This window comes from Oryctolagus cuniculus, chromosome 1 (assembly GCF_051225735.1).
Source record: "Oryctolagus cuniculus isolate XC-2025 breed Fujian yellow rabbit chromosome 1, ASM5122573v1, whole genome shotgun sequence".
NCBI lineage: Eukaryota > Metazoa > Chordata > Mammalia > Lagomorpha > Leporidae > Oryctolagus > Oryctolagus cuniculus.
The window spans coordinates 99247243-99268562 of record NC_142867.1 but is presented as its reverse complement, the minus strand read 5'-3'; the positions used below and the strand labels follow the sequence as shown (position 1 = coordinate 99268562).

At 36.0% G+C, this 21320-nt stretch overlaps 1 protein-coding gene across 4 annotated transcripts in view; it reads left to right on the top strand.

The window, feature by feature from the left end:
* Positions 1-20651, top strand: part of CWF19L2 (CWF19 like cell cycle control factor 2) — a 167777-nt gene extending 147126 nt beyond the window's left edge. For 3 of the 4 annotated variants that reach the window (XR_016234260.1, XM_008261932.5, XM_008261936.5), the window contains 4 exons: positions 3611-3766; positions 6259-6339; positions 15429-15530; positions 18019-20651. Coding sequence is in view for 3 of the 4 variants with exons in the window: in XM_008261932.5 (XP_008260154.3) it covers positions 3611-3766; positions 6259-6339; positions 15429-15530; positions 18019-18162 (483 nt within the window). In the remaining variant the exon portion in view is untranslated. The remainder of the gene's footprint in view (positions 1-3610; positions 3767-6258; positions 6340-15428; positions 15531-18018) is intronic. The other variant, XM_089333346.1, reaches the window with a different exon arrangement.
* The last annotated feature ends 669 nt before the right edge of the window (positions 20652-21320 follow it).

Here is a 21320-nt window from a genome sequence, read left to right as displayed (position 1 = left end):
TGTAAAACAAGATAAGGTTTCAATATTTCACTTGAACTTGTGACTCCAGTAGACTGTGATAAATTATTTAGAATACTCTTGGGTGTGTCTGTGTATGTGTATAAATATGTGTGTATGTATGTATGCATACATATATGAAGCGTGTTAAGTATATTAAATATATAATTATATAAATATTAAGTGAAGCAAAATTGATCGAACTGAAAGAAGAAAGAGACAAATTGAATTTACAGTTATGGTTGGACACTACAAGCACTACCTTTTCAACTGTTGATAGAACAAAGTAGAAAATCAGGAAGGATATAGAAGAACTTCAAAACACTATTGTGTTAGTTTCCTCTTATTGATGTGACAGATTACCACAAGTTGGTGGCTTAAAATGACTGAAGTATATTGTCTCACAGTTCTGGAGATCAGAATTCCAAATGAGTTGTGTGGGACTAAAATCAAGGTGATGTCAGGGCTGGTTTTTGCTGGAGACACTGAAGAGAATCCATTCCTTCCCTTTGTGAATTTCTGGTGTCTGCTTCCCTCCTGTCTGTTACTCTCATTACACTGCTTTTCCTCTCTAGTAGAAAGATATGTCTGCCTCCTTTTTCAAAGGCAACTCTAATCACAATTAGGATATATTCAGATAATTCCGGAATACACTTCTGCCTTATTTCCTAGATTCTTAATTTAATCACACTTGCAAGTTAATTATGCCATAGATGGTAACATTAATAGGTGCCAGGGATTAGAACCTGGATATCATTTTGCCTATTATTTGGCTTTCAAAAACCACCAGTCAGCAGAATTTAATTTATATTTATAGAATATCCCACCCCAAAATAACAGAGTATATTTTCTTTTTGGAACATATAGCAAAATAGACAGTATCCTGCCTCATAACTAACCTCATTAAATTTAAAATGACTAGTATCATATAAGGTGTGTTCTTTACATAGTGGAATCAAACTAGAAATCAGTAAAAGAAATACTAATACTAGATAATCCATGAATCAAAGAGAAGTCTCAAGGGAAATTTAAAAAAATAAATTAATCTGAATGAACATTAAATTAGTATATTAAAAATTTGTTAAGGCAAATTTTTAAAGCAATACTGAGAGAGAAATTTATAGCACTAAATAGAAAAGAGGAGGAAAGTCCCACATCAAGAACCTTGAAGGCATGAAAGAGGAAAGGAGAATAATAATGCCTAGAAATCAGTGAAATTGAAGACAGAAAAACCATATAGAAAATTTTAAAAAGGTTCATAAAACCAGCAAGCTTAAGAAGGGAACTAAAATAGTTAAAATATTTCATTTTTACAAAAAGATTTATTTATTTATTTGGAAGTCAGAGTTAGAGAAGGAGAAACAGAGAGAGAGAGATCATCTATCCACTGGTTCACTCCCCAGACGCCACAGTGGGCCAGGCCAAAGCCAGGAGCCAGGAGCTTCATCTGGGTCTTCATCTGGCCCTCTGCGATGCCGGCATCCCATATGGGTGCCGGTTCCTGTCCTGGCTGCTCCCTGCTAATGCACCTGGGAAAGCAGTGGAAGGTAGTCTAATAAGTATTTTGGCCCCTGCCACCCATGTGGGAGACTCAGAAGATGCTCATGGCTTCCACCTGGCCGAGCTTCTGCCTTCGAGGCCATTTAGGGAGTGACCTGTGGATGGAAGATCTCTCTTTCCCTCTCTCTCTCTCTAAATCTGCCTTTTAAATAAATAAATCTTAAAAATAAGATAGATCTTTATTATTGGTGTTGGAATTGTTCTGTGTCTTTCTTGACTGTATCAATGCAAGTATTTTTGTTGTGATAATAATACCACAGTTTTGTAGGATGTTACCATTGGGGAAAACTGAGCAAAGAGTACATTAGATCATTCTGTATTATTTCTGATAACTACAGAATAATAATAATGATAATGATAACTGAGAGAGACAAGGAGAGAGAGAGGGAGAGAGAGAGAGAGAAATATCTCACCCATATACTGATTCCAGGGGAGTTATTGATGAAAAGTTTAGTAAAGAAGTTTTAGAACAGCACAGAGACTCCATAAGTCAGTGGTGTTTATTGTTTATAGCCCTTAACCTATTCTCTTTCTGGACTGTGGCCTTTTTTCACTTTTATTTGTTAAACTATTTAGTAAACCATTAAGCCTTTGACTATCATGTAAATTAAAAATATGTTATCTCAAAAATATATTAAGCTGAATAAAACCTAAAAGATAGGATTTTGGATTTTTTTCCATAAAGAAATATTAAATGTTTCAGGAGATATATATATTTACTCTAACATGTATCCAATCCATATTTATGGTACCCCATAAATATGTCCAATTTTTGTATTTCTGTTAATGATTTTCTTAAAATAAGAACAAAATTGTTAATAAAATTAATTAAAAATAATCACCTCAAAGTACAAAGCTTAAAAGACTAAAAATCTGTAAATCAAGCTAACACATCTAAATAAAATGTGTAATCCTCTTTCGTAGACGCATATACTTGTAGAACACCTCCAAGATCAACTTTGTATTTAGAATTTTCAGACACTAGAACATTGTGGTATGAGAGGAGTTGGCCTCTGATGTCCAGAGTTCAGTCTGTTCCTTTTTTCCCTCAGCCCATACCTGCATCTATGAAGCTACCATGTGAATGCTTATAAATATTCTGGACCATTAAGCTGTGCACAGCTACCCTCTATAAGCATCTATCCTTCAGGTCTACAGGAGTGAAATTCATCTATGCATCAGCCTTCCACAAGGAACTTAATAATGCTTAAGTTCTTTAGGAAAATAAAACCATCTTACTTTTCATCTGTAGTGTATTAGATTTTCAGACACTTGGTAGGACTGCCTGAATATACAAATGCAATGAGCAAAGAGAAGCAATTGGAAGTGAATTCTACTTGTTGTGTGTTCCTGAATTTAAGGATACTACCTCCCAGACTTTGTTTTTTTGACTTATGGATGCTTTCCTTGATTTTGCTGTCAGTTCTGCATATTATTTCATGAAAATTTATTTTTATTTTTTAAAATTTATTCGTGATTTTTTTCCAATAGATATAGAATTGGTTTCAGATTTATTTATTTATTTATTTATTTGAAAGTCAGAGTTATGCAGAGAGAGAAAGAGAGGCAGAGAGAGAGAGGTCTTCCATCCGCTGGTTCACTCCCCAGTTGGCCATAACGGCTGGAGCTGCACTGATCCGAAGCCAGGAGCCAGGAGCTTCTTCCGGGTCTCCCACACGGGTCCAGGGGCCCAAGGACTTGGGCCATCTTCTACTGCTTTCCCAGGCCATAGCAGAGAGCTGGTTCGGAAGTGGAGCAGCTGGGACTTGAACCAGCACCCATACAGGATGTTGGCACTGCAGGCGGCAGCTTTACCCACTATGTCACAGCGCCAGCCCCTGGTTTCAGTTTTTAAAGTTTCTTAAATTTGTGAAATTCTATAGAAAATTTAGGAAATAAAGTAACTATATTTGTAAAAATAGACTTTAGGCATTATTACTTTTTTAGAGAGATTTATTATATCTTTTATTGTTTTTGTGTTTTGAATCTCTTTTAAGTGCTTTAATTTGAATTTTCTGTGAATTCTTTATTTACCAAGGTTTTCTCCCTTTAGATGTTCAGAAAATCATTGGTTAAGATGTTTGAAGATAAAGGTTTGGACTGCATCTTTTTAGAAACTAACACGAACTTGAAGAAGCAGTATCACATGATTTATGAATGTATTCCTCTCCCAAAGGAAGTGGGTGATATGGCTCCCATCTATTTTAAGGTATTTATAGGCAGTGTTGGCAATCACACTTACTTTTTAGTACGTTGCTGTTTCATGAACACAGTTATCTTTGCTCATATAGTTTTCCTTCTGTATACCTACCAAATTTTAAAACATGTAAGAAATGTAGTAAGGGTCTAAATGTTACTACTGTAAATTTCTGTTGAAAGAAATTAGAATTTTGTCCCTTTAAAAGCATACTTGCTTAGACGTATGAATATACTGTTGAATGGTAACTTAGAATTTCTGTTGTAATTTCTCATTTCTCAAACAAATGAAATCAGTTTTACAATGAGGTTCTTTCAAGTGAAAATTAAAATCACAGATCTCAACAACTGGTCATTTAAATGAGAGATTTTAACACTCAAACAGTACAAATTGCAATTGCTGAGGCAAATTATTGATGTAAATTTTAGTACTTAGTATCTCAGTGTAGTACTACTTGTAACTTTTATGTACATTTTTGGATGTGAAATAAATGACTGAGATTTGTAACCAACTAAGAGCCATAACACTATTCTGATAGCTTATTAAATCGTATGTGACCTGAATGTAATATGATTTGTAAACTAACAAATATGTAAATATAGAATCGTATTTGAAATATGCATATGGTTAAAGAAAAAGGAAGGTAATGGATTGTGAGTTTGAGTAAGAAGATTGCATTTGAAACATTTAGACAGTAAGAGATGATAAGATTTATTAATATGAGCATAAATTCCAGTAAAAAGGATTATAAACAATGAACAAGTTGATGAAAATCTACTTTCTCTCTAGAAATCTTTAAAAACACCTGATAATTTGATTTGAAGAATTGTGCTATTAAAGTATGGGAGAGTAAGGCAACGTAATCCCAAAGACTCATGCTCATATCTTATGTTAATGAAATTTAGTTGAGAAAGAAATTATTCTACATTTTTCAATGTGTTTTTTAATATTTCCTTAGTAGAGTTTTAGGTAATTGTGGCTGTAGGCCCAGTGTAGACAAGTCATTGTTGCTTATGGGAAATGACAGAAATGTCATGTCTTAGCGGAAGAGTGTATTACTTTTATGCAGCAAACTTTTAATTTGATCATTGAAGATGTATTTATCTTATTTTATTTCACTTCAATTTTGTATTGAATGTGTTGCATTATAATGTAAAGCCAGGCAGTCTATACCTTTTAAAAAGGGAAATGTATGATATATTTAAATTGTACTTACTGGATGTCCTTCCTTAAAATTTATTTCACTGGTAATGATAGTGTACTAATTGAGATAATTTTATACTCATGACTTTAGATTTTCTATTAAGATTTCTTTACTGTAAAGCAGTCATACTTAAACTGCTTAGCCTAGTCTTCTAATTCCATTTTTATGTACTTCCCTGTCTTTTTTAAAAAGTGATTTATTTTTAGAGCAGTTTCTTTCAGCATTTTTACTTGCTATAGGACAAAAATTAGTTCAAGTCCTTGGTTGCCAGAAAGCATATAAATTGCTCTTGATATTTTGGAAAAGAGCAACAAAACTAAATGTGTTTGACTGGATTTCTATGAATTCAATAAAAAATTTGTAAACTTATGTTCTCTATCTTCAGTATTAAATTGTTTAGTCTTAATAAGGGTTGTTTTGTCATGTAAAGCTGAGCTGAAATTAGAAGAGTTAAGAATGAGTAGCCAGTGCTGTGGAGTAGCGGGAAAAGCTACCACCTGCAGCATCAGCATCCCAAATGGGCTTCGGTTCTAATCCCGGCTGTTCCCCCTCTGATCAACTCCCTGCTGAAGTGCCTGGAAAGCAGTGGAGGACAGCCCAAGTACTTGGGCCCCTGTACCCATGTGGGAGACCTGGAAGAAGCTCCTGGCTCCTGACTTCAGACTGGCCTAGCTCCAGCCATTGTGGCCATTTGGGAAATGAAACAGCAGATGGGAAACCTCTCTCTGTGTCTCTCTCTCTCTTTAACCCTGCTTTTCAAGTAAATAAATCTTAAAAAAAAATAAAAAAAGAACAAGTAAAAAAAATGTTATAATTGATGAAAGATGGGACTTTGAAAAATCAAGCGGTAGGTGTTTGGTGTAGTGGCGAAGATGCTGTTTGGGGTGGCTACATCCCATGTTGGAATGCTTGGGTTTAATTACAGCTCCATTTCTGATCAGCTTCCTGTTAGTAAGCATTCTGGGAGGCAGCAAGTGATAGTTCAAGTGGTTTGGTCACTGCCACTCACATGGGAGACCCTTGGCTTCTGTCTCTAGCCCGACCCTGCCCTGCTTATTTTGAACAGCTCTCTCCCTCTCTTTCCTTTTCTCTCTTACTGCCTTTCAAATAAAAATAAATAAAATTTTTAAATAAATCAGGAAATTCTATGTGTAAATAACTAAAATAAAGCCTTAATTCATTCTGAAAAAGTATAGTATGTATACCATCTCTTGTAATTAGTTCATTGTATTATTTTCTTTTTAACGCTTTGTATTTACTAATACATTACTTTTTTAATTTAACAATAATTATTTCTTAGAAAGCCATAATGGAATCTGATGAAGAGTGGTCCATGAACAAGAAATTGATTGATCTTTCTTCAAAAGATATCAGAAAGTCTGTAAGTATCAAATTTTTTTTTTATTAACAGCTCTTGTCTCTTCTGTTGAAGAATAGTGGTTTCTTTTTCATACTATTTTTTTTAAGACAATGATTTTATTGCCCTTAGTCTACCATGTTTGTCAATATAAATATACTTATTGAAAAAATACAATATTTAAATAAGAATTATGTTCATGACATCTTACAAAATACAGCTAGTGTATTTTGACTTGTAGCCATATCTTAAATAATCCAACTTTACTGGCATGTCAGACATGTAAAAATATTTTCATACTATTTTAATTTTAGGGTATAAAACAGTAGCTCTCTGTTATAAAAATTAATACAGCAACTCTCAAAATCCTGTAAAAACTATTTGATGAAAGTTGCACCCACATCACACTGAATCATTACCTTTCTTTCAGAACACATCTTCAAAAGGCACACTTTGATTACTAGTATTTATCTAAAGGCACATTTTCAGATGAGATCGGGTGTGTTCAGGGTGGTATGGCTGTAGACTAAAGGCACATTTTCATTACCAATATTTATTTAAAAAGTAGTACCCATAGTTTGCATTTTCAGATTCCAGTTAATTTCCCATTATCTCAAAGTTGAGCTAATGGGAAGACTGGAAGAGGTAGGAGAACACAGACTTCCAGTGAACCCCATTAGGGTAGCAGTACTCTTATTTATCACCACCATGAAGAACAAGAGAAAGCTGTGATGGAAGAGAGACCTGCAGATCTGTCTTACTTCCCAATTTAACCATCACAAAATACTTTGTACCCAAACATACTTCATTAAAAAAAAAATCAAAATCACAAGATAGTAAGCTTAACATACAGAAGGCCAAAATCCCCAATCAGCCGGTGTAGTCCGAGTGGTGATGTTCCTGGTTGTGAGCCTGTGAGGACACGAAGCTTCTGCTTCCCTGGAGTGACATCTTCTCATCAGGTGGGTCTGCATTCAGACCCTTATCAAGCGAGCACAGTATTTCATACTACTTGTTAAACTCCTTACTTAGTGTAGAGTTAACCTTACGATCATTAAGTAAACTGAAAAGAGATCTTTGTAAAAATTTAGAATGAGAATAGGAGAGGAGGAAGAATGGTTGGAGAGTGGTGGGAAGGAGGGTATGTATGGTGGGAACTATCAATGTGTTCCTAAATCTGTATATATGAAATACATGAAACTTGTATAACTTAAGTAAAATAAAATTACCCTAGTATTAAAGATTTTCATTATTTCCTTATCTTAGTTTAGTTGAGAAGTAGACAGTTTGGCTGAGTGACTGAAGGTGGAGTAACTAATTCTATATCTTACCTGGTTTATAAAATGTTTGTCTGTAAGAGGGTTTTTTGTTTGCCCAAGCAATTCTTGTTCCCATAATTGGCTGTAGCAGCTTTAGAATCTACTGCGAGAGCTTCTTTTGTGGGCTTCTGTGCTCTTCTGGGACTGAGGTGAGAAGAGCATTTTGTCACTAGAATTATAATGAGCATAAGTTTTCCTAGAGCCTTCATTTTGAATCTGGAACTATATTATTTGTTGACAAAGAAAATATACTACTTATAAAATAGTACTTGAGTATGAGGTTGTGGGTTTATTACTCTTATGTGGACCTGCCTATTTCCTAATTTTATCTTTTTTTTTTTTTAAGATTTATTTATTTATTTATTTATTTGACAGGTAGAGTTATAGACCGTGAGAGAGAGACAGAGAGAAAGGTCTTCTTTCCATTGGTTCACTCCCCAAATGGCCACCACGGCCGGCGCTGCGCCAATCCGAAGCCAGGAGCCAGGTGCTTCCTCCTGGTCTCCCATGCGCGTGCAGGGCCCAAGCACTTGGGCCATTCTCCACTGCCCTCCCGGGCCACAGCAGAGAGCTGGACTGGAAGAGGAGCAACCGGGACTAGAACCCGGTGCCCATAAGGGATGCTTGCGCTGCAGGCAGAGGATTAACCAAGTGAGCTACGGCCCCAGCCCCCTTAAGATTTATTTGTGAGGCTGAGTTACAGACAGAAAGATGGAAGAGAGAGAGAGAGTGTGAGAGAGAGAGAGAGAGAGAGAGAGAGAGAGAGAGAGACTGATTTCCATCCTAATGGCCACAATGGCTGGAGCTGAGCTGATCTGAAGGCAGGAGCCAGAAGCTCCTTTGGGATCTCCCATGTGTATGCAGAGGCTAAAGCACTTGGGCTGTCCTCCACTGCTTTCCCAGACCATCAGCAGGGAACTGAATTGGAAGTGTAGCAGCGATTCAGCTGGTACCCATATGGGATGCTGGTGCTAGAGGCAGAGGCCTGGCCTCCTACGTCACAGTGCTGGCCCCTAATTTAATCTTAATTTACCAATCAACTTTTTGATACAAGTTATATGTAAGTTGAGTACTTTTGGGATGATCATTTTTTTTTATAGAAATCTAAATTAAGTGGAACAGAGGTTTAATAGAAGTTTTGATTCGTTTTTGGTTTTCTATTCAAAAAAGTAATTTACTCTAAAAATATTATTGAGTACCTGCTTTTTGTACATAGTAGATAGACCAAAACAGAGAAGATGCTGGTCTTCATGGAGTTAATATTCTTCTTTTTTTTTTTTTTTTTGACAGGCAGAGTGGACAGTGAGAGAGAGAGACAGAGAGAAAGGTCTTCCTTTTGCCGTTGGTTCACCCTTCAATGGCCACTGCGGCCGGTGCACTGTGGCCGGCGCACCGTGCTGATCCAATGGCAGGAGCCAGGTGCTTCTCCTGGTCTCCCATGGGGTGCAGGGCCCAAGCACTTGGGCCATCCTCCACTGCACTCCCTGGCCACAGCAGAGAGCTGACCTGGAAGAGGCCTGGCCACAGCAGAGAGCTGGCCTGGAAGAGGGGCAACAGGAACAGAATCCGGTGCCCTGACCGGGACTAGAACCCGGTGTGCCGGTGCCGCAAGGCAGAGGATTAGCCTAGTGAGCCGCGGCGCCGGCCCATGGAGTTAATATTCTAAAGCAGGGATTGACACTCAAGCCTCTGTGTTACATCTAGTCTTCTACTTGCTTTTGTAAATGATATTTTATTGGAACATAACCATTTTCAGGGATGCTTTCCTGCTAAAAGGGCAGAGCTAAGTAGTCCCAAAAGAGACCCTATGATCTGCAAAGCTTAAAGTACTTTGTTGTGTGGCCCTTTCACAGAGAAAATTTTACCAAACCATGTTCTAGTAGATGGCACTAGATTATCTTTACTTAATTTGTTTTGGAAAACCAGACACCTGATATATGATATGTGGTTAATAGGATTCCTTATTACACTTACAGGGTTTTCAGAAAGTTCATAGAACAGCTATACTGTTAAAAGATTATGCATGGATTTCAAACTTGTTTTCACAGTAGGTTCTAGGTCTTTTAATTCCATTTTCCATAAATTTTTTTTTTAAGATTTATTTATTTATTTGAAAGAGTTACACAGAGAGAGAAGGAGAGGCAGAGAGAGAGAGAGAGAGAGGTCTACCATCCGCTGGTTCACTACCCAATTGGCACAATGACCAGAGATGCACAGATCTGAAGCCAGGAGCCAGGAGTTTCTTTTGGATCTCTCATGCTGGTGCAGGGGCCCAAGGACTTGGGCCATCTTCTACTGCTTTCCCAGGCCATAGCAGAGAGCTGGATTGGAAGTGGAGCAGCTGGGACTCAAACTGGCGCCCATATAGGATGCCAGCACTGCAGGCAGTGGCTTCACCCGCTATGCCATAGCACCGGCCTCTCCATGAACTTTTTTTTTTTTTAAAGATTTTCTTGGCCGGCGCCGTGGCTCAGTAGGCTAATCCTCCGCCTGTGGCACCAGCACCCCAGGTTCTAGTCCCGGTTGGGGTGCCGGATTCTGTCCTGGTTGCTCCTCTTCCAGTCCAGCTCTCTGCTGTGGGCCGGGAGGGCAGTGGAGGATGGCCCAAGTCCTTGGGCCCTGCACCCCATGGGAGACCAGGAGAAGCACCTGGCTCCTGCCTTCAGATTGGCGCAGAGTGCCGGCTGCAATGCGCCAGCCGTAGCAGCCACTTAGGGGGTGAACCAACGGAAAAAAGAAGACCTTTCTCTATGTCTCTCTCTCTCTAACTCTGCCTGTCAAAAAACAAACGAACAAACAAAAAAATAAAGAAAACAAAGCAAAATGAAATAAACCCTAAATGTCTTATTTCTCTCCCTTAATAGTTTATAGAAAAAAGTGCTTCATGTACATGTTTTTGCCCAGCTTTTAAGCCTCATAAATCATAATTTTTCCATGCCATAAAATCTTTTTTTAGAAGATAGCTTCAGTAACAGTGTCAAAAATATTTCAAGTTACGGGAAAACATTGTGGCATGGTGTGTTAAGCCACTGATTTAAACTCTGGCATCCCAGTTGTGTGCCGGTTTATGTTCTGACTGCTCTGCTGCTGATCAGCCCCGTGCTAATGCACCCGGGAAAGCAGTAGAAGATGACCCAAGTGCTTGGGCCTCTGCCACCCACATGGGAGAGTTGGATGAAATTCCTGGCTCCTGGCTTCAGATCTGCATACCTCCAGTCATTGCAGCCATTTGGGGAGTAAACCAGCAGATGGAAATCTCTCTCTCTCTCTTTTCTGTTTCTTCATCTCTTTCTCTGTAACTCTGCCTTAAAATAAATAAATGAATAAATCTTTATTAAAGAATGTTTCAAGGTACAGATTTTAGAAGAAATGTATTACTCCCTGTTTGCTACACTATAAACAGTTTTACTATTAATGACCCATCTAGTAACTATTGTTTTTTTTTTTAAACTTTTATTTAATGAATATAAATTTCCAAAGTACAGCTTATGGATTATAGTGCGCCCCCCATAACTTCCCTCCCACCCGCAACCCTTCCCTTTCCCTCTCCCTCCCCCCTTCCATTCACATCAAGATTCATTTTCAATTCTCTTTATATATAGAAGATCAGTTTAGCATATATTAAGTAAAGATTTCAACAGTTTGTACCCACACAGAAACACAAAGTGAAAAATACTGTTTGAGTACTAGTTATAGCATTAAATCACAATGTACAGCACATTAAGGACAGAGATCCTACATGAGGAGTAAGTGCACAGTGATCCTGTTGTTGACTTAACAAATTGACACTCTTGTTTATGGCCTCAGTAATCACCCTAGGCTCTTGTCAGGAGTTGCCAAGGCTATGGAAGCCTTTTGAGATCACCGACTCTGATCATATTTAGACAAGGTCATAGTCAAAGTGGAAGTTCTCTCCTCCCTTCAGAGAAAGATACCTCCTTCTTTGATGACCCGTTCTTTCCACTGGGATCTCACTCCCAGAGATCTTTCATTTAGGGTGTTTTTTTTTTTTTTTTTTTTTTTTTTTTTTTTTTTTTTGGCGAGAGTGTTTTGGCTTTCCATGCCTGAAATACTCTCATGGGCTTTTCAGCCGGATCTGCATGCCTTAAGGGCTGATTCTGAGGCCAGAGTGCTGTTTAGGACATCCGCCATTCTATGGGTCTGCTCTGTATCTCACTTCCCATGTTGGATCGTTCTCTCCCTTTTTTTTTCTATCAGCTAGTATTTGCAGACACTAGTCTTGTTTATGTGCTCCCTTTGGCTCTTAGTCCTATCATTATGATCAATTGTGAATTGAAATTAATCACCGGGACTAGTGAGATGGCATTGGTACCTGCCACCTTGATGGGATTGAATTGGAATCCCCTGGTATGTTTCTAACTCTACCGTTTGAGGTAAGTCATCTTGAGCATGTCCCGAATTGCACATCTCTTCCCTCTCTTATTCCCACTCTTATATTTAACAGCGATCACTTTTCAGTTAAGTTTCAGCACTTAAGAAGAATTGTGTATTGATTACAGTATTCAACCAAAAGTATTAAGTAGAACAAACAAAAAAAATACTAAGATGGATAACGTATTAAGTTGTTCATCAACAGTCAGGGCAAGGGCTGTCAAGTCACCGTTGAAACTTGTTGAAGTGAAATGGACACTATGAGAAACAGTGACTTGATCAGCTCTTGTCCTGACTGTTGATGTACAATGTAATACTTTATCCATTTTAGTATTTTTTTTTTGTTCTAATGCTATTGGTTGAACTCAGTAATTAATACACAATTATTCTTAGGTGTTTAAATTTTAACTGAAAAGTGATCCCTGTTAGGAATTTGGAGAACATTATCCTGAGTGAAATAATCCAGTCCCAAAGGGACAAATATATGTTCTCCCTGATCGGTGACAACTAACTATTGTTTGTTTTTAAAAATCAGGAAAAAGACCTCAATTAAGTATCCAGAAATTCAGTATTTTAATTTAACCAATATGGAAAGTAGGAAACAGACATCGGTCCTTGTATGAACATCAACTGTATATTCAGCTTTAAATTTTCTCAAATATGAGAACCATTGCCTTTACTAAGACATCACATAGTCTTATATCTGAGGCTATTTGAAACTCATAGTAGTTGGCTAATGAACCAGATGACCTCCTGAGCTGCTTCTTAGCTTTGATTCGTAATTATCAAGAGAACTTTAATGTATGAGTAATTCCAAAGAAGTTTACTTTTTTGGTTAATAAATTTTTTTTAAAAGATGTATTTATTCACTTGAAAAGCAGAGTTAGAGAGAAGGGAGACAGAAAGAGAGAGATCTTTCATCCACTGGTTTACTTCCCAAGTGGCTGCAACAGCCATAGCTGGACCAGGCTGAAGCCAGGAGCCAAGGGCTTTTCTTGGCGTCCCATCTGGGTACAGGCGCACAAGCACTTGGGTCATCTTCCACTGCTTTCCCAGGTGCATTAGCAGGTAGCTGGATTGGAAATGGAGCAGGCAGGACTCAAACTGGCACCCATATGGGATGCCAGCACAACAGATGGAGGCTTAACCCATTGTGCCACAGCACTGGCCTTTCAGTGTTTTTTAATAATGATAAAAATGTTTCTGAATATAAGGTTAACAATATTATATTATTTTAATGTTTTCACTTCTAAGAGAACATAATTTTTCTTTTTTGAAAAACTATGTGTTTACTAATTTCCTAGTTTTTTGCCTGCTTCATAGGAATTCAATGGTGTTTTATATATTTATTTCACAAGTTAGATTCTTAGCTTGTAATAGAGATCCATAATTACTTTTATTTTTAAAAGCATTTTTATATATTTTCATTTTTAATTGAAAAGCAGAGACAGACAGACAGAAATCTTCTTTCCATAGGTTCATGCCCCAGATGCCTTCAATGGCTGGTGCTGAGTCAGGCAATAGCCAGGAGCCCAGAACTCCACACAGGTCTTCCACATGAGAGGTAGTGGCCCAAGTACTTGAGCCATCAACTGCTGCCTCCCAAGGATGCACATTAGTAGGAATTTGAATCAGAAGTGGAGTAGATAGGACTCAAAGCAGGCACTTTGATATTGGCTTTGGGGTGTTCAAGCAGTGACTTAACCACTATGCTAAATACCTGCTCCTGTCTTTGTCTGTTTTAATCTATACTTTTCCTTGTAGTGTGAGTATAAGATTCACTTTCTGCCTGTTTTGTTTACCTTTTCTGGGTCTTTTGTTTCTTAGTGGTGCAGTGTGACATCGATGGTGGTAGGAAAGGGAAACACATATAAATGGTTGATGCAGAGGAGTTGTATAAATGGTCCAGAAAAATGATCAGTTTCACAAACTGTTTTATTGAGGTTTCATGAGAATTCGTCCTCAATTTCTAAAAATGTTATTTTAAGTCTTAGTTCGTATCAATTACAACAGTTTTTAAAAGACAAGCATCTAGGGACTTGCTTTTTAAATTAAGGAAAGTACTTCATAAGGAAAACTTGAGCTCATATCAAGGTTACCTTTCAGACACTGAAATTTAAGATACTTATAGGAAGTCAGAAGTATCAAGTGGAATAAGAGGAAAAAATTTGAATGGTCAGTGTCCTTTTTTTACTGTGATTTAAAATTATAAATTATAAATATTTTTTTTGGCTGTAATTCTCTCAATATCTTTAAAGGGAGGTACCACTGTTCCATTCACCTTCCCTCTGGTGGCCAGTGTAATAAATAGAAGGTGTTAAATGTATACATCCTTTGATATTATAGGTTTTACAATGCCTACTGATTAATAACTCTTCTAGCAAGATAGCTAGGTAACTGCGTATATGATTATCATATTAAAAATATAGAAATACATAAAGCCACGTGTAATAATGTTTTTCCGAATTTTATACTTTTTTTTAAATCCTATGCTTTTCCTATAATACTGTTTGTAGTATTTTAAGGTAACTGTTCTCTACCATACTGTACTTTACTCTTTAAGTTGTTATCTTCTTTTGGGCACAATGCAAAATTCGTATTGTTAGGTAGGGAGATGTGATTCATTGTGTAGATGAGTAAATACTGTGTGAAGACTGGATTCGAAAAATGTTGCTATAACTTGATCCACTTGGATAATTCCTAGTGACAGAGTTAGAGCATGAAGGAAAAACCTTAACAAGAATACAGTATCTATTTAATTGATAGAAAAGGCAAGAAATTACAGTCTGTCAGTCAAGATAAAGTTTAAGACACTTTTTGTGTGGGAAGGAGGAGGGGGAAGAAGAAAGGAAGGGTAAAAATAACAGAAAATTAATTCTGGAAATATTCTGGAATGAGATTGGTAAATTAAGTGTTGCCATATTCATTTTATGAGTGAATAAAGAAAATTATGATTGTTCTTGTTTATTTTTGATAACTATAGTAAAAATTTAAAGATACCATAAATCAAGCTTTAAGTATATGGACAGATTCTTATTATGCATTGTGAATAAACTATAAGAAAACATATCTTTATTAATTATTTATATAGATAAGGAAAATGACTGTGATTATATTTTAAAAGGTATCTTTTTTCCTTTCCTGTTTTCCCCAAAGATAGGAAAATAATTGGTCTTGATTATAATTGCTAGATAGGATGAAGAGCTATCTGGCTGAAAGTCTATCAAAATGAAATCTTCTACTTGGGAAGTTAGTTCATTGCCTCATTGTTTTAGAATTGTATATTCATTGTATGTTTGTCTTGTGGGCTACTGAATTACTGTCATGTCAGAGAGCAAGAAAAAGGATTAAGCTTAGCCTTCTGACTTCATGCTGTGTTTCATGTGTGATTTGTTTGTTTAGGTACCCAGAGGCTTGCCTTACTTCTCTGTGAACTTTGGTCTTCAAGGAGGGTTTGCCCATGTCATTGAAGATCAACACAAGTTCCCTCATTACTTTGGAAAGGTATATTCACACATGTGGTAACATTCCAGTAGTTAGAAATTTGCCTAACACTTTTATTTTGAAGGGAAATCAAGTTTTTGGGCACAATGTACAATGAGGTTGGTGAGTACTGCTCCACCCAATTTTTAGACAGAGGGTGTCTAGAAAGTATTGACAAATATATGCCACATATTTATAACAGAGTCAAAAGTGTCTGTTCAGAACCAAACATTTCTTGACAGTGTCAACAGTGACTGTAGTGTTTCTCTTTGGAGTCAGCCAGCTTTATACTTTGTTGGTAATTACTAACACTTACCTTGGGCTTACAGTGTGCCAGCTACTGGGCTAACCACTCATTTAATGCCCACATATTTATTGTATAGGTATTATAACTTTCATTTGAAGTGAAGAAACTGAACTACAGAGAGGAATGTAACTTGTCCAGTATCACATACAAATCAGTGACAGACCTACAGATACATGTAGTCATGATTGAACTAGAGAGCAAATTATCTCACCTCTTGATTTATAGATAAGCAGGTTATTGTGACTGATTTCATGTGGATGGTTTCTAGGTAGAAACTAGGGTCCAGATCCTTTGTTTCCCCATTATTTTCTTTGCATTATGAAAGATTGCCTTGTAAGGGGATATAATCCTTAAATTAAATATCTGCTGAGTGAGAAGTGTTTAAGGTTCTGTCAGGAACTGGTATGAAATTAATATAGCAGTTAGTGCAGTTGAAAGAAGTCTGGGCAATAATAATGGTAGAATTGATCTTTGAATCTAGTGTAGCTTAGTCGTCTCTGCTCATGTCATCCCTGTATCATCAGTTCCTATAAATTGGAGGAGCTTGTTGAACTGCTCAGGTCTCCCCCACCCCTGCTACCCCTTGTTTGCCCTTCCTCTGTACTTTTTTGTCTTGCATAAGACTATCTTCAACAGTGAACAGGGATATATCAAGTGGCATCTGAGCGCTAGAATTTGGATACAGAATTTTTTATGCTGTTGTCCTTAATGAGTTAACCAGAGGCCCAAAAGAGTCGTGTACATCTTTTAACTGTTGCGACTTTTTTGAGAACTTTTAAAAATCTTTTTTAGAGTTAACTGGAAAGAAATTGGTTTTCATTGGTCTAAAAAATCCTGTTATTCCACAGAATAGAACTTCATAACTGAAGGTTCAGTTACTCTGTATTTATAATTTTTTAAATGAACTTGATTCTAGTGAAAAAATTGAAATATTCATTTTTACTTGTTAATTTAATTGGGATATTATTTTCCCTCCATATATTATTCAGGCATTATGACTTATACAATACCTTTTCAAGATTAGAAAGTTTCCCTAATCCTCACTGAGTCACTGGGCCAATTTTTCTAAAGTTTATTTCCCAAGAAATAGCCCGTGGGCACATGGACTCAGTTTAACCTTACTACCCCACCCAGCAGTTGTTGAGAGAGCAAGAAAAAAAGCTATTAGGCTGTTCTCTTTTTGTTGACAGCTGCTGCAGTAACAAAAAGAATCAATTTTCTATGGTACACATAAGACAAAACTTGATGTTTGGAGACAATTTTTCAAGCTAACTTGTAAGGCTTTTAAAAACTACATCATTTACTAGGACTGTTGCTGAGAAACACTTGTGCTGAATCTAACTTCACATTTCTCTTGATGTCTTATACCAACTACTGTCTTTTTTGGCGCCCTTTGTTTCCCTTTCCTAATAATAGGAAGTTCCCTTTTCCGTGAAGGGATATCCTAGAGATGTTGTGCTGGATGTCCAAGGTCACACAACACAGTCTAGTAGGACTAGGCTGAATATGCAATGTGTTCATACCATGCCTACAATACTGCCCTCTGTGTAAGCATTTGATAATGTGAGCATTTGATAAGTATAACATCTTCCCATTTGATTCATTTCTGTAGCAAGAGGATCATGAAGGAAATAATCTAGAATAATAAGCAGATAACCAAAAGCCATTGCTTCCAGTGCTTCAGAATGTGACTTTTAAAAGGAATGTGATTTATAATTTACTAATTTTAAATTTACTTAAATTAGTAATTAGTAATGGAATATTTTGTTTCATAAATAAAGATCTCCAACTAATAGTGGAAGAAAATGGACTATAAATGTACTAGGTAGCAGAGAGAAAATTAGCCTAAGATTGAACTGGAATTGCTGGTATTGATTAATTTTTTCTCCAAATAATTTTCTTGAGCAATTAATATGGACACAATTAATTAAATTTCATTTTACCTCCCTTCCTTTGCTCCTGCTTGGTAGATATGCTAACAAGTGAGAACATGAGCAAATTGCTTGAGATGAAACATGGTTAGGACTACTATAATTAAAGAGCTTACATAGTTGGAACTAATTAAAAGCAATATTTTTTAATTTAAACCTAGTATTTATGCATATTTAAATGTTACGGAGAATGTTTTATTTAATAGAACAAGCAAATAGTTTCATTTTGATTTCCATTATTTTTATATGCATGAATTTTCTCATTTAAAAGGAAATCATTGGTGGAATGTTGGATTTAGAACCAAGACTTTGGAGGAAAGGGATTCGGGAAAACTTTGAAGACCAGAGGAAGAAAGCCCTGCAGTTTGCTCAGTGGTGGAAACCATATGACTTCACCAAAAGTAAAAAATGTTAGAGTGTATCTTTTAGTTTTAATTCTTCAGATCTCATTCAATTGTATTTCTTTGTTATCTAATTAAACAAGTGATTCTCAGGTCATAAGGAAGAAGCATAATGGCAGCATACTTCCCTGGCTTTCTGAGAGTCTTGTTTGTTGGATTTTGTTGTTTTCTTCCTTACTTGCTCCTATGAACTTCATATTAGTTACCATGTACGAGTAATAGCAGATGTATTGGATACAAATTCCTGTTTTGTACCTACTTCTTGGTTCTCCAAGCTATTCAGTTCATCTAGAGATAGGGCTTTTCTGAAAGAATATCTAGGAAGTATGGCAAATCTTTGATCTAGAGAAAGTGGGCCTGCTTTAAAATAGTTGTCTATTTCCTGGCTTCTTTTGTACTTTTAACTATAAGACTTGGCATTTTCAATAATAATTAGAATCTCTTTTCATAGAATTTTCCAGGAGAGCTAGTAGCTTAGAGTATTACTACTGTTATTTTAGTTAAAGGAAAAAGTAATGTCCCACAAGTCTTTTGATTAAATGTTAATGAAAATATATGCATCAGTCAAGTTTGTTTTTGTTTCTGCATTTTTAACTAATGTCTTTGAATTTTGGTGCTTTTAAAAGTAATTGTTCCTAATAGCACAATTTATAATCATTTAGAGTTTGTGTGAAATTTAGAATTTATAGCCAAATCATTGTTACATTGCTATGATAATGAGGATACTTTAATGTTAGAAGCATATTCTTTTGTCTTTTACTTGACCTAATACCTTAATTTTTATTTGCTTTCAACATTAAGCATCAAGATAGCATCCCTCTAGTCACAAATATGGCTGTGGTCTGAGAATGTTCCTGCTTTTTTTTTTATATCAAAGTTACTGTTGTAGTAACCCCTATTCAAATGAATTTTTGGAAGCTGGACCTTGAAATTTTGTCACGAAATGTTTAATATCTGACATCAGTGTGAAGCATCTCCTAAGTATAACTCATGTTCCAAGCATTTAATTTTAATACCAGTGTCTCATTATTTCCTTGGTAAGTTAAAGAAATGTTTTTGTTCTAGTTATAATTTTGTTCACAAGTTGAAGTTAAATGGCTTTAGTTTTTTAATACTTAAATTTTGCAGTAATTTGAATAATCTCACTTAGATGCTTGACAGTACTATGTGTGTACTGATGTTTTCAAACTCTTAACTTTGCTTCAAAGTCTGAAAGGAAATTTTAACATTGACTTATTCTGTCAATGAGTTAAACATTTTATTATAGAAAATCATGTTACCGGCTCATAGTGCAAAGATAAAAAGTACTTCTACTTCGAATTGTTTTATAGTTTAGTAGAGAGACATGTTTATAAATAATTATAATATAAAATATTCTGAGAGGCATATTTGAGTACAGTGGTAAAGAACTTTTTAAATTTCTTCTTCATTTTCAGTGGATAACCTTGCTTCCTATTTTACTGAAGGAATAAGAAGGAGAAAGGACTTTTGATCATATCCATGAATATACCTGCATTTGTGTCCATGTATTATAGTTTTTTTTGATAATGGGTAAATTATTTTACTGCTCTTATCTAGGACCAATTCACTCACTTCTGTATTGGATTTCATCCCTTCTCACTTATTTAGTTGCCCCTTCTCTATATATATTTATTATTTTTTCCTCCTCTGTAAAGGATTATTTCTTTTAGAATACAAAAACATTCTGTAGTACATCAATAACAATTTCTGGCATCATATCCCCCTTTAACCATTTCTCCAGTTGACGGCTGAACTCATTTAAAAAAGATCTGTTTCTTCTGTCTTCAGTCTTTTTCTATTCTTTGTACAGTTAGACTTTATCCTCATCTGTGTTACTAAACTGTTCTTTGTGGATATCATCAGTGACCTTCCACATAGATAAATCTAGCAAATAATGTTCAGTGTTCATTTTGTTCTACCTGTCAGCAGACATATTTGATCACTTCTTTTTTTACTGGTTTCTCTTTATCTGCTCAACTTCCTAAATGTTTACATGACTATATTCAAGCCTGACCTTTTGTTTTTACTCAGTATACGGGCTCTCAGAGTAATCTCATGGTTAAAATATTTTTAAGTACAATTTTTAAGTTGACTCATTTCTTCAGCAAATATTTGTCTTCCATGTACGACCAATAATTCTGCATGCTGGTGATAGCTCAGAGAATAAAATATATTTCTTTTTGAGGGGTTTAAAAAGGAGAATACGGATAGTGAATATTAAACAAAATTAATAAATTACTTAGAAAAAACCATAAATAATAAATATTTTGGAAAAAATTAGTATAGGCTAAAGAGGATACCTTGCAAATTTATATCTTGCTATACACATCATCCATAACTGCAGACTTATGTGTTCAAAACCAGCTTGACATTTCTACTGTATCTGTATCTGTATCTGTAATAGACAAATCTATGCTGAACTCCTGATTTTTCTCCTATTCTGATTATTTATTACTGCATTAAAAATTACTTCAAAACTTTATAGCTTATTATCATAACAATTGTTTTTATATCTCATGGTTTTTAGCTAAAGCATTTGGTCTGGGCTTTGCTGGATGATTTGCCTCTTCAAATTATGTATAGGGCCTTAACTGGAGTAGTTCAACATCTGGAGATGACAGGGCCTTGTTCTTCACATGATATTTTCTGGGCATGGACTATTCAAAATGCTCCTTCACTCACATGTCTGGGCCTAGGCTAGACTGATGAAAACCTGGGCACTGGCAGGAGTCACTTTCTCCAGTTATGGCTATTTCAGAGTAGCTGGACTTGCTCTACAGTGTTTGGCTTCCACCAGGGCAACCATTGCAAAGAATAGTTCTAAGACATAAGATGTAGAAGGTGCCAGTCTCTTCGGGTCTGGTCTCAGCTATTGGTTCAACTTCATTTTTGCTGTATTCTGATTGTGAGCACTGTTTTAGAGTCCACATACATTCAACAGTTATTATAATCCTGCTTCTTGATGAGAGGAATGTGAAGTAACTTGTGACTATCTTTAATGTACCACAATTTGTTCCTTGCCACAAATAAACATTGTTACATGATGAATTTATTCAAAATTTGCTAAGGAAGACTAATTCAAGTAGGGTAGTAAGCTTAGTCTTGAGGTTCAGCATTTCATACAAGACACATACAGAAGGAGACAAAGTTA